General features: G+C 45.5%; 1 protein-coding gene across 1 annotated transcript in view; it reads left to right on the top strand.

Annotated features, from left to right (window-relative positions):
• The window catches only part of tmprss6 (transmembrane serine protease 6), a 90,200-nt gene that overhangs the window by 27,000 nt on the left and 50,722 nt on the right, over positions 1 to 12,478 (top strand). The window contains exons 3-5 of the mRNA XM_072588639.1: positions 4,035 to 4,177; positions 6,049 to 6,116; positions 9,858 to 10,015. Coding sequence (XP_072444740.1) covers positions 4,035 to 4,177; positions 6,049 to 6,116; positions 9,858 to 10,015 — 369 coding nt within the window. The remainder of the gene's footprint in view (positions 1 to 4,034; positions 4,178 to 6,048; positions 6,117 to 9,857; positions 10,016 to 12,478) is intronic.

The following is a 12,478-nucleotide window of genomic DNA, read 5'->3' as shown; positions in this document are numbered from 1 at the left end:
CCTATCTACCTGCGACTTCACTTTCAAGGAGCTATGTCCTGCACTCCAAGGTCTCTTTGTTCAGCAACACTCCCTAGGACCTTACCATTAAGTTTATAAGTCCTGCTAAGATTTGCTTTCCCAAAATTATTGTGGTTTACATTGGCAGGATTGTGCACGCAACAGACAGAACATGAGAGGAGGTATATCAATCTTGTGTCAAGCCTTGGTTAGATCTTGCTTCCAGCATTACAAGCAATCCTCCTGTCCATATTATAAAAGAATTTAGCTACACCAGAGAAATTGGCAAAGCCATTTCTAAGACTGAGATGAGAATGGAGAGGTTATCGCCATCAGGAATGACTGAACAAGCTGCGACTTTATTCTCCAATGAAGGACTGACCTGTTTTGAGGTTTGCAAGATTATGGCAGGGCATGGAATGAGCTGCCAGACGGGGTGGTGGGAAGCTGGTACAATTACAACATTTTAAAAGGCATCTGGGTGGGTATATAAATAGGAAGGGTTCACAGGGCATGCTGGCAAACGGGATCAGGAAGTCTTGTCGGCACAGAGTTGGACTGAAGAGTCTGTTTTCTGTGCTGTATGACTGTATGACTTGATAGAACAAATAACAAGAAAAAAATAGAAGTACAGAACACGCCAGGCCCTTCAGCCCTCCAAGTCTGTGCTGATCACCAGGCCCTAACTAAACTAAAAAAAATGATAGCTTGGGGAACTAGAGGTCAATGCCACCATCGCCATGCCGACACCAATGAGAATGCATTGAACCATGCTGTGGCTGTGCACGCCACACAGTTTAGATGGAATGTCAGTCAAGGGGGGGATTCTCTGGGAATGCATCAGTCCAGGTTGACAATTCTGAACTCTCAGTAACAGCAGTGCCTTCATATCACAAATGGTGGCTACACCAGGTTAACTATGTTAATCATTCAAGCCTCATGATGTGCTAGTTAGGGAGTAATCCACAGGTCCTGCCTCATGTTCTGGGGCCATAGATTCAGTCCCTATCCCTCTACACCTTCCCTATTCATGTAACCATCCCGATGCCTCTTCAATGTCACCAAAGTGCCTGCTTCCACCATCCCTTCTGACAGTGCATTCCAGGCTCCTACCAATCCCTGCGTGAAAAACGTCCCTTGCACATCTCCCTTAAACTTTCCCCCCTCCTCATCTTGGCCGTGTGCCCCTTTGTCATTGAAACGTCAACCCTGGGAAAAAAGTCTCTGACTATCCACCGTATCTATGTCTCAAACATAGGCTAAACAGCCTCTGAACAGCACCACAGCTCAGTAGTAGACTGATATATCCAAAGAGGAATTCAGGAAAAGTTTCTGGAACTTGCTACCACAGAGAGTACTTAATAAGAATAGAAGATTTAAGAGCAGAGAAGTGCTTTCGACTCTTCAAGTCCATTCCACCTTTCAATGAGGTCGTGATTGATCTGATCTTGGTCTGAACTCTACTTTCCCATCTGTTCCCCACACCCCCCAGATTCCCATGTATGTTAATAATTAATTGAGTTGAGTGAAGTGGGATTGAAGGAGCAGACCAAATAAGTAGATAGAGGAGAAAGGTATCGAAGGACATATTGGTGAGGTTCGAGGAAGAGGGTTGGGAGAATGCTCATTTGGAAAATAAATACCAGTATAGATCTGATGGGCCCATTGGTCTAATTCTTACTAAATGTGAAGATATGGCAGAGATATTAAAGAGTGTTTTTTTGCTAATGACAGTGGGGGAAGGAAGGGAGATGAAAAGTATGAATAGGGATAATTGTATTCAAAAGAACATTTACTGAAAGTTTAATAGATCCTAAGTGGTTAACCAATTATATCCTGAAGAACTGCTCTCTGGGCTGTTGGAGAAATGTTGCCTCTTTACTCTTTCATGTGTTGTGATGACAAGGCCAGCTTTCAATGCCCAACCCTAATTGCCCTTGACCTGAGAGGCCAATTTCAGAGGGCAGTTAAGAACTGTATCTCTGAGGGCCTGGAGTCACATATAGGTCAGGCCAGTTAAGGATGGTAGATTTCCTTCCCTAACAGAGTCAAGTGAACCAGTTGTTTTTTTTTCACAACAAGTGACAATGGTAGTCATAGTCACTATTACTGAGATTAACTTTACTTTCAATACTTTTTGTTTTAGATTAGATTCAGGCCCTTCAGCCCAACCAGTCCACACTGACCCTCTGAAGAGTAACCCACCCAGACCCATTTCCCTCTGGCTAATGCACCTCGCACTACGGGCAATTTAGCATGGCCAATTCAGCTGGCCTGCACATCTTTGGATTGTGAGAGGAAACCAGAGCACCCTGAGGGAACTATGGGGAGAATATGCAAACTCCACACAGATAGTCGTCCAAGGCTAGAATTGAACCTGGGACCCTGCTGCTGTGAGACAGCAGTGCTAACCACTGAGCCACCATGCCAGATGGAAAAAAAGGCGATTGGAGATTAAATTCACATCCTATGATTAGAAAATCTCCTACTATAATGAACTTTTTTCCTTACTGTATGATAATTTTCTACTCCTTTATCATGTCTCCCATCAGATATTTCCCTGTTGTCATCTTAAGCTGCTATTTTAGCAGAGTTATATCTCAGGCATGTGATGTATGGCATTGGTTAAGAACAGTACTCCAAATCTAACCACTCCCCCTAGCCGAGCTGTTCCAGCCCAGCTGCTCTGTCATTCTGGTCTTGATCTCAACTCCACTTTCTTTCCTCATAACCGTCGATTCCCATTTAAATCAAGAATTGAATTACAGGAAGGACATTAAGCTGGGGAGGGTTCAGAACAGATTTACCAGGATGTTGCCAGGAATGGAGGTAAAAACAATGACTGCAGATGCTGGAAACCAGATTCTGGATTAGAGGTGCTGGAAGAGCACAGCAGTTCAGGCAGCATCCAAGTAGCTTTGAAATCGACGTTTCGGGCAAAAGCCCTTTATCAGGAATAAAGGCAGTGAGCCTGAAGCGTGGAGAGATAAGCTAGCCCTGAAGCGTGGAGAGAATGGAGGGTTTGAGTTATAAGGAGAGGCTGGGACATTTTTCACTGGAGCATGGGAGGTTGAGTGGTGACCTGTTGGGGTTTATAAAAGCATGAGGGGTATAGAGAAGATGAATGGCAGGTGTCTTTTCCCTCGACTGGGGGATTTCAAGACTAGGGCGTACATTTTTAAGGTGAGAAGAGAAGGATTTTAAAAAGAATAAGAAGCAATTTTTTTACACAGTGAGTGGAATGATCATCCCGAGGAACTAGTGAATGCAGATACAGTAATAACATTCAAAAGACATTTAGATACATTTATGAATAAGAAAGGTTTGGGGTGATATGAGCCAAGCGCAGGCCCGTGGGACTAGTTTAGTTTGGGATTATGGTCGACATGGATTGTTTGGACTGAAGGGTCTGTCTGTTTCTGTGCTGGATGACTATACAACTGCCTTCAACATCCAGCCAGAGTTTTGACCAAGTGTGGCATCAAAGAGGATCCTGGGAACACTGAACTGGACTGAAGTCATTGACATGGCTGAGGATCCTGGGATTGTATTCATTAGAGTTTAGAAGATTGAGGGGAGATCTAATAGAAACTTACAAAATAATTCATGGCTTAGAAAGGGTGAATACTGGGAAATTGTTTCCGTCAGGCGGGGATACTAGGGCCCATGGCCTTAGAATTAGAGGGGGCCAATTTAGAACGGAAATGAGGAGACATTTCTTCAGTCAGAGAGAGATGGGCCTGTGGAATTCATTGCCACAGAGTGCAGTGGAGGCTGGGACGTTGAACGTCTTCAAGGCAGAGATTGATAAATTCTTGATCTCACAAGGAATTAAGGGATATGGGGATAGTGTGGGTAAGTGGAGTTGAAATGCCCATCAGCCATGACTGAATGGCTGAGTGGACTCGATGGCCCGAATGGCCTGACTACCACTCCTGTTTCTTATGGTCTTATGGTGCCCACGTCAATCACCAATCAACCATTCACACCCAGTAACATGCTAACAGAAACTTTCTCTTTCATCGTCTTCTCAGTTGAAAAGCCGAAGGTCGACCATCCCAAATATCCGGTAAACTTTGTGGCTGGCCTGTGCATAACGAACAAAGATTTTAACAGCAATTATGCAGACAAAGCAACTGACACGTTTGAAACAGAGATGAAGGAAGTTGGTAAACAGGTGAGCTTATAAAACCGTATACGATTGGTTGCTTTTATTTTTAACTGAAACACAAAGTTCACCGGTTTTAACTTTTAACGTCACTTTGCTGTTAGAGAAAGTTTGCTGATTGGAGTCAATTATCAACATTTAGGAGATGTGAAGACTAGGAAAGTGAGTGTGTGGTACTGATAGGGTGATAAACTGGCTTGGTGGTATACTCACTGATGAAAGTGTGATGCTGGAAAAGCACAGCCGGTCAGGCAGCATCCAAGGAGCAGGAGAATCAACGTTTTGAGCATAAGCTCTTCATCAGGAATGAGGCTGGGCTAGTATTTCAGTATCCAAGATTAATTATCCAAGATGAGTTCAAATCCTACCCCGGTGTAGTCTCAAATCAGTCAGCATCTGGAATAAGTAACCTGGTTTCAGATTAGATTCCCTTCAGTGTGGAAATAGGCCCTTCGCCCCAACAAGTCCACACTGACCCTCTGAAGAGTGACCCACCCAGACCCATTCCCCTACATTTACCCCTGACTAATTCACTAACACAATGGGCAATTTAGCACAGCCACTTCACCTGACCTGCACCTCTTTGGATTGTGTGAGGAAACCAAAACCCATGCAGACATGGGGAGAATGTTCAAGCTCCACATAGACAGTCACCTGAGGCTAGGATCGAACCCAGGTCCCTGGTGTTGTGAAGCAGCAGTGCTAACCACTGAGCCACCTTGCCGCCCATAAACATGCATGCCATCTGGTTTGTTAATGTCCTTCCTCTGGTCTGTGTGACTCCTGAATGTACTGCGGGTGAACGTTAACCTCTCTATGGTCCATAAAGACTGGCCTAGCTAGTAATGGTCCTGTCCCACAAATAAGTTTGAAAAGATAAGTTAAGGATTCATCTAATAAAAACTGAAAGCACTCCGGATGCTGTAAAACAGAACTGAGGGAGCGTCACTCAACCTTAAATGTTAACTCTGATTTCTCTCCACAGATGCTGCCTGACCTGCTGAGCTTTATCAGCAATATCTGTGTTTACTTCAGGTTTAATCTAGTTGTCTTGATACATGTATAGGTAATTATGATTTCAGAGATGTTAGGACTAACCTGGAGTTTACTAGGGGTTCATGCCAAGACTAAACTATCCTAACACCAGAATGGAGCTGTTCTAATGTGGATACTTCAGATGTTTGTACACGTTCTCAGCTATGAGGGGGGGGGTCCCGATTCGCAACGATCTGACTTTCAAATGTTCGTACTTACAAACGCAATCCCACACAGGGATGTAGTTTTGAAAACCCAGCAAGCAAACATTGGCTGGACTTACAGACAGCTGCTTTCCTCTTCTGTCCTGCATGCAGACTCCATTCACGACCCAGGGTCATAGAACCGTAGAATCCCTACAGTATCCAAGCAGACCATTCAGCCCACATTGACCTTCTGAAGAGGAGCATCCCACCCAATCACCCTGCGTATCCCATGCCTAACCCACCTAGCCTGCATATTTCTGGACACAGTGGGCAGTTTAGAATGGTCAATTCCCCTAACCAGCACATCGTTGGGAAAAAACCCACACAGGGCACAGGGAGAACATGCAAACTCAACACAAACAGTCACCCAAGCGTGGAATTGAACCCATGTGGCTGGCACTGTTAGGCAGCAGTGCTAACCACTGAGCCCGCGTACCCCCAGGGTCTGCCTGTACCTTTACACAGTCTTTCATAACAGACTATGCACGATGGTAAGGCTACAGAACTTCTTGCTCTGTGTTGTTGAGGTTCCAACGTCCTCATAGAGTGTTAGGGCACATTGAGCTATATAAACATTAAACCCTATCATCACATGAAAAGAATGATTGGCTAAGTTTGGTGCAAACGTTTCTCTCTTAGGTCAAAGAAGCTTTCACCTCGTCAGACATCAAGTCGTACTACAACAAGTCAAGGGTCTTCACTTTTGGGTAAGGAAACCGTTTCATAAATGTGTTAGCTTCGAGCCAACTACCAAAGCCACCAGACAACTAGGTCCACACCGATGATGAATAATCGGAGTTGGAAACTCATAACTTCACAGAGACACATGTTTTATGTCCAACTCATTTGTGTGTTTCGCACCCTCGATCAATCAAGTTGTGGAGGTGCCAGTGTTAGATTGGTGGTCAAAGTCTAAAGTCACACAACACCTGGTTGTAGTTCAACGGGTTTATTTGGAAGCACTAGCTTTCGGAGCGCTGCTCCTTCATCAGATGAGGATAAGATCATAAGACACAGAATTTATAGCAAAAGTTTACAGTGTGATGTAACTGAAATGATATATTGAAAAAGACCTGGATTGTTTGTTAGATCTCTCATCTTTTAGAATGAACATTTTGGTTTCAGTTCTTTCATATGTAAATCACAGAACTTTTTAAAAGTTACATTCTCAAGTGAACTTTAACAATTGGTGTCATGTTGGCCCAGGTAATGTATTGAAGGTGTGAGGTGCCCTGTGTAAGGCTGTCTGTGTCACAATGTTCAATCTGATCCTAATCTAAAAAACAGGTTTACAGAAGCTTACATGGATTCATGCAGTTTTTGAGTAAAATAAAATGTAATTCTGCAAGTTAAAATTCACTCTACAAACTTATATCTGTGTGTGTGCATGTGTGTGAGTGAGTGTGTAAAGGTGTAAAGGTCTGTGAGAGGGTGTGTGTGTGTGGGAGTGTATGAGAGAGAGAGCTTGTGTATGAGAGTGTCCGTGTGAGTGTATGGATCTGTAGGAGTCTGTGTCTGTAGGAGTGAGTGTGTGTAGGACTATGTGTGTGTAGGAGTGTCTGTGTCTTTGTGTGTGTGTCTGTGTCCGTCTGTCTGTGTGTGTGTATAGTGCAATGGGGTCATCTGTAGTGTGATATGAACCCAAGGTCCTGGTTGATGCCATCCCCATGGATACCGAACTTGGCTATCAGCCTCTGCTCAGGCACTTTGCGTTGTTGCCTGTCCCAAAATCTGCCTTGGAGAATGGTCACCCGAAGGTCCAAGGTCAAATGTCCTGGACCACTGAAGTGTTCTCCAACTAGGAGGGAACACTCCTTTCTGTTGATTGTTGTGTGGAAAGCGGATAGGAGTGGGGAGGGAACTATATCTCTGTTGGTGGGGTCCATTTGTAGGTGGCAGAAATGGCGGAGGATGATGCGATATATATGGAGGTTGGTGGGGTGGAAGGTGAGGACCAGGAGGACTCTGTCCTTATTGCAGTTGTTGGGGGGGTGGGGCGTGGGTGGTGCGAGGGTGGAGTTGCAGGAAGTGGATGAGATGAACTGGAGGGCATCATCAACCACATGGGAGGGGAAATTGTGGTCTTTAATGGACCCCACCACCAGTGATATAATTCCCTTCCCAGCCCTATCTGCTTTCTGTAAAGACAGTTCCCTCCTCTCGTCAGGTCCATGCCCCATAACAACCCACCCTCCCCTCCCGCACCTTCCCCTGCCACCACAGGAATTGCAAACCCTGCGCCCATACCACCTCCCTCACCTCCGTCCAAGGCCCCAAAGGAGCCTTCAACATCCATCAAAATTTCACCTGCACTTCATTTACTGTGTCCGTTGCTCCCGATGCGGTCTCCTCTACACTGGGGAGACTGGACGCCTTCTCGCAGAGCACTTCAGAGAACATCTCCGGGACATCCGCACCAATCCATCCCACTGCCCCGTGGCTGAACACTTTAACTCGCCCTCCCACTCTGCTAAGGACATGCAGGTCCTGGGCCACCTCCATCGCCACTCGATTAACACCCAACGCCTGGAGGAAGAACGCCTCATCTTCCGCCTCGGGACCCTCCAACCCCATTGTATCAATGTAGATTTCACCAGTTTCCTCATTTCCCCTTCCCCCCCCCCCCCCTCACCTTACCCCCGTCCCAACCTTTCAGCTCAGCACCATCCACATACGACCTGTCCCACCTGTCAATCTTCCTTCCCACCTATCCGCTTCACCCTCATTTCAACTTATCACCATTACACCCACCTCCATCCACCTATTGCACTCTCAGCTACCTTCCCCCCCCCACCCCACCCCCAGCCCCTCCCGCTGCCTCCCATTTATCTCTCCACCCCCGAGGCTCCCAGTCTCATTCCTGTTAAAGGGCCTTTGCCCCCAAAATGTCGACTCTCCTGCTCCTCGGATGCTGCCTGACCTGCTGTGCTTTACCAGCACCACACTCTGGACTCTAATCTCCAGCATCTGCAGCCCTCACTTTCGCCTACCTGACCAATCGTTAAAGTGCACTTGAGAATGTAACTTTAAAAAAGTTTTATGATTTGCATATGAAAGAACTGAAACCAACATGGTCATTCTAAAAGATGAGAGACTTAACAGACAATCCAGGTCTTTTTCAATATATAATTTCAGTGACATCACACTGTAAACATTTGCAATAAATTCTTCTGGTCCTGTTCCACAACCACCTGATGAAGGAGCGATGCTCCGAAAACTAGTGCTTCCAAATAAACATGTTGGACTATAACCTGGTGTTGTGTGATTTTTATCTTTGTACACCCCAGTCCAAGACCAGCACGTCCAAATTTAGGAGAAGGAAAATTCCTCCAAGCTTGGTCACCTCTCTGTTCAGCATGCTTGGTAAAAGAGTGACTCTTTGGGAATCTTTGGGTATTTACTCCTGCTAAACATCTTTGTGTTTTTTCATGTCAATAGATGACTCCGCACCTCAGGCCCTTGTAAAGGGTCAGCTTAATCACAAGCTATGGTTAGCTGTCTGGTTAGTTAGCACTGCTGCCTCACAGCGCCAGGGACCTGGGTTCAATTCCACCCTGTCTGCATGGAGTTTGCATGTTCTTCCCATCTCTGTCTGGATTTGCTCTGGTTTCCACCCACAGGTCAAAGACTTGTAGGCTCTGTGGATTGGCCATGGGAAATTGTCTGGTAGTGCGCAGGTTAGGTGGATTAACTATGTTAATTACAGGGTGAGTGGTGGGATGCTCTTCAGAGGGTCAGTACAGACCCAATAGCTTATCTGCACTGTTATTCTATGGTTTGTTTATAGGGAACCCTTACAGTGTGCAATCATGCCCTTTGGCCCAACAAGCCCACACTGACCCTGTGAAGAGTAACCCACCCAGACCCATTCCCCTACCTTATTAGTCTACATTTCCCCTGACTAATGCATCTAGCCTATACATCCCTGAACAATATGGTCAATTTAACATGGCCAATCCACCCAACCTGCACATCTTTGGACTGTGGGAGGAAACCCAGGCAGACACGGAGAACACATGCAAACTTCACATGGACAGTCGCCCAAGGTGGGAATCAAACCTGGATCCCTGGAGCTGTGAGGCAACAGTGCTAACCATTGAGCTACCATGCCATCAGATCTTCACTTTGTCTTCATCTGCTTCAGATCTCTGCTCTGCAATTCCCTTCCTAGTCCTCTTGAGCTCCTTCTCTCTGTTTAAGATGCTCCTCACACCCACCATTTAATTGATCAAGCTTTTAACCACTTGCCCTAATGTCACACCATGTGGCTCAAATGTGGCCTGCTGATGCTCCTGTCATATACCTATGGATGTTAAAGGTGCTACGTGAATGCAACTTGGTTGTTGAATCATTTGCGAGTCTTTTTCTTCCTTAAAATTCAGATTGGATTACGGCAACAGGATCCATGAACTTTTTAATTATTTACTGTTTCTGGTCTGCCCCGACAGTAAAGGTAGCCTGTTGGCTTACTTCTGGATAGACTTCCGAGTTACAGAGAAGCAGCGGGAGAATCTGACCATGGATTTGGTGAAGTCGACTCTCAACAATTATTTCCTGACTGAATCGACTGGCTATCAGATCAAGACAGCATCCACCTCTGTAACCAGTCAGTAATCCTATGTCATTTTGTTTCAAAGCGTGGTTTCTGATAGCTGCCTGTAAATCAAGGATATTAATTACAGTGATGAGGTGGGGAATATAAATTAAGACACGGGTCAACCCTGATTGAATTGTTCAGACTCAAAGAAGCTGAGATATTTCCTCTCATTCCCATTTCCCTCTCACTGGCTCAGACTTATTCCTTTCACCCTTTTGATCGTCCAACAAATGTGCATTTTTCTCTTCCCCTTCACAATCTGAGGAAGTCATGCCTGAGTCCATACCTCTGTTTGTATCTCTTTGAGACCAAAGCTTGCCAGTCCAAAGAGTGCCTCCGAAAAACCAGGGGCCATGCAATGGGGAAAAGTGGCATTTGCCTTATTAAATCTGCTTTCCTCAATGCCCCTTAGAGTCATAGAGTCATGCAGCGCGGAAACAGACCCTTCAGTCCAACTCATCCATGCCAACCAGATATCCTAACTTAATCTAGTCCCATTTGTCAGCACTTTGCCCATATCCCTCTAAACCCTTCCTATTCATATACCCATCCAGATGCCTTTTAGATTGTACCAACCTCCACCACTTCCTCTGGCAGCTCATTCCATACGCGCACCACCCTCAGTGTGGAAAAGTTGTCCCTTTCATATCTTCCCCTCTCACCCTAAACCTATGCCCCCTAGTTCTGGACTCTCCCACCCCAGGGAAAAGACCTTGTCTATTTATGCTATCCATGATTTTATAAACTGGAACATGATTCGAAACCTCCAGACAGGAGGTGCAGCATTTGTTTCTCGCTCTCGCCAGGCAGTTCAAGCCGAACTTTGGAACGTCTCCCTAATGTAGCATCATCGAGCCGCAGCCCGTCTCCATTCTGTTGTCAGGACCTTGCCATTGTCGCAGTGTCTCCCCGGGTGGCAAGGTGGCTCAGTGGTTAGCACTGCTGCCTCATAGCACTAGGAACCTGGGTTCGATTCCACCCTTGGGTGATTGTCTGTATGGAGTTTGCACATTCTCCCTGTGTCTGCGTGGGTTTCCTCCTGCTGTACAGGCTAGGTGGATTGGCCATGGGAAATTGCACAGGGGGGAGAAATCCAGAAACATACAACAAAACATGAAGCGTGCTTTCCGGATTCATCTCCTCATCTTATTCCCAAGTTGGCAGTTAATAAGGATAGGATGGGATGCTGTTTGGAGGGTCAATGCAAACTCAATGGGCCTAATGGTCTCTTTCTATGCAATATATTCGATACAGTTTGGAAAGTTCTCTGATGATGTTTGTATTGTATAAGGCAATGGATGTATAAGTGTTGATCTGAATTAAACTGAGACTTCCCTCTCTCTGAGAGATAATGTAGTGAATGTGTGAAGCAATGAGCAGTTAGAGTTTGGCAGATGATGGCCTCATAGAAACTGACATGTCTTCCTTCCCTCCTCTTAGTAACAGTTCATATGTCTCAGAGTTAATCACAGAATATAGTGTAGCAGGAGGCCATTCAATCCATCGTTCCTGCACTAGTTCTATCCCCCATTGTTAACCTCTTACCTTTTCTCCACATGCCTGTATACCATTTGAATAGTCATCAATACCATCCTGAATGCCTCAATAGATCCTTCCTCCACCACATTTTCAGGCAGTGCATTTCAGACCCTAACTGTGTGAGAGAGTTTTGTTTTCCCTCACATCACCCTTCTTTCATTTCCACATCATTTTCAATCTGTGCCATCTCACTCTTGTTTCTTTCACGCGCGGAAACACCCAATCTGCACTGACCAGGACACTCACAATGTTGGAAGCCTCAATCGGATCTCCTCTCAGCCTCGTTCTCTCCAAGGAAGACAGTCTCCCCTTCTTCAATCTGTCCCCAGAGCTGTGGTTTCTCATTCCTGGAACCAATCCTGTAAATCATTTCTGCACCTTCTCTCACCACATCCTAGTGTGGCCCACAACTATACACAATACCCCAGCTGAAGTTAAGCAATGATCTTGTACAAATTCAACATGACCTCCCCACTCTTGTACAAGATGCCCTATTAATAAAGCCCAGGACTTGTCTGCTTTATTTCCTGCTCTCCCCACCTGTACTGCCACCTTCAATGACCTGCACATATGTGTACCCAGCTCCCTCTGCACCTACACCCCCTTTAGTTGCTATAACTTTTGTACAGTTACAGAAAAGAAATAAACCACATTCTCTTGCAAAACAATAGGTAGTGAAGCAATGAATAGCAAAGAAAGTGTTTGGTATGCTTTCCTTTACTGGTCATTGTATTGTGTATAGGAATTGGGAGGTCATGTTGCAGCTGTACAGGGCATTGGTTAGGACACTTTTAGAATATTGTGTGCAATACTGGTCTCCCCCCGATACGAAGGATGTTGTGAAACTTGAAAGGGTTCAGAAAAGATTTACAAGGATGTTGCCAGGGTTGGAGGATTTGAGCTATAGGGAGAAGCTGAATAGACTGGGGCTGT

This window comes from Chiloscyllium punctatum, chromosome 18 (assembly GCF_047496795.1).
Source record: "Chiloscyllium punctatum isolate Juve2018m chromosome 18, sChiPun1.3, whole genome shotgun sequence".
Lineage (NCBI taxonomy): Eukaryota > Metazoa > Chordata > Chondrichthyes > Orectolobiformes > Hemiscylliidae > Chiloscyllium > Chiloscyllium punctatum.
The sequence above is the reverse complement of the archived record's forward strand: the minus strand, read 5'-3'. Positions and strand labels throughout refer to the sequence as shown.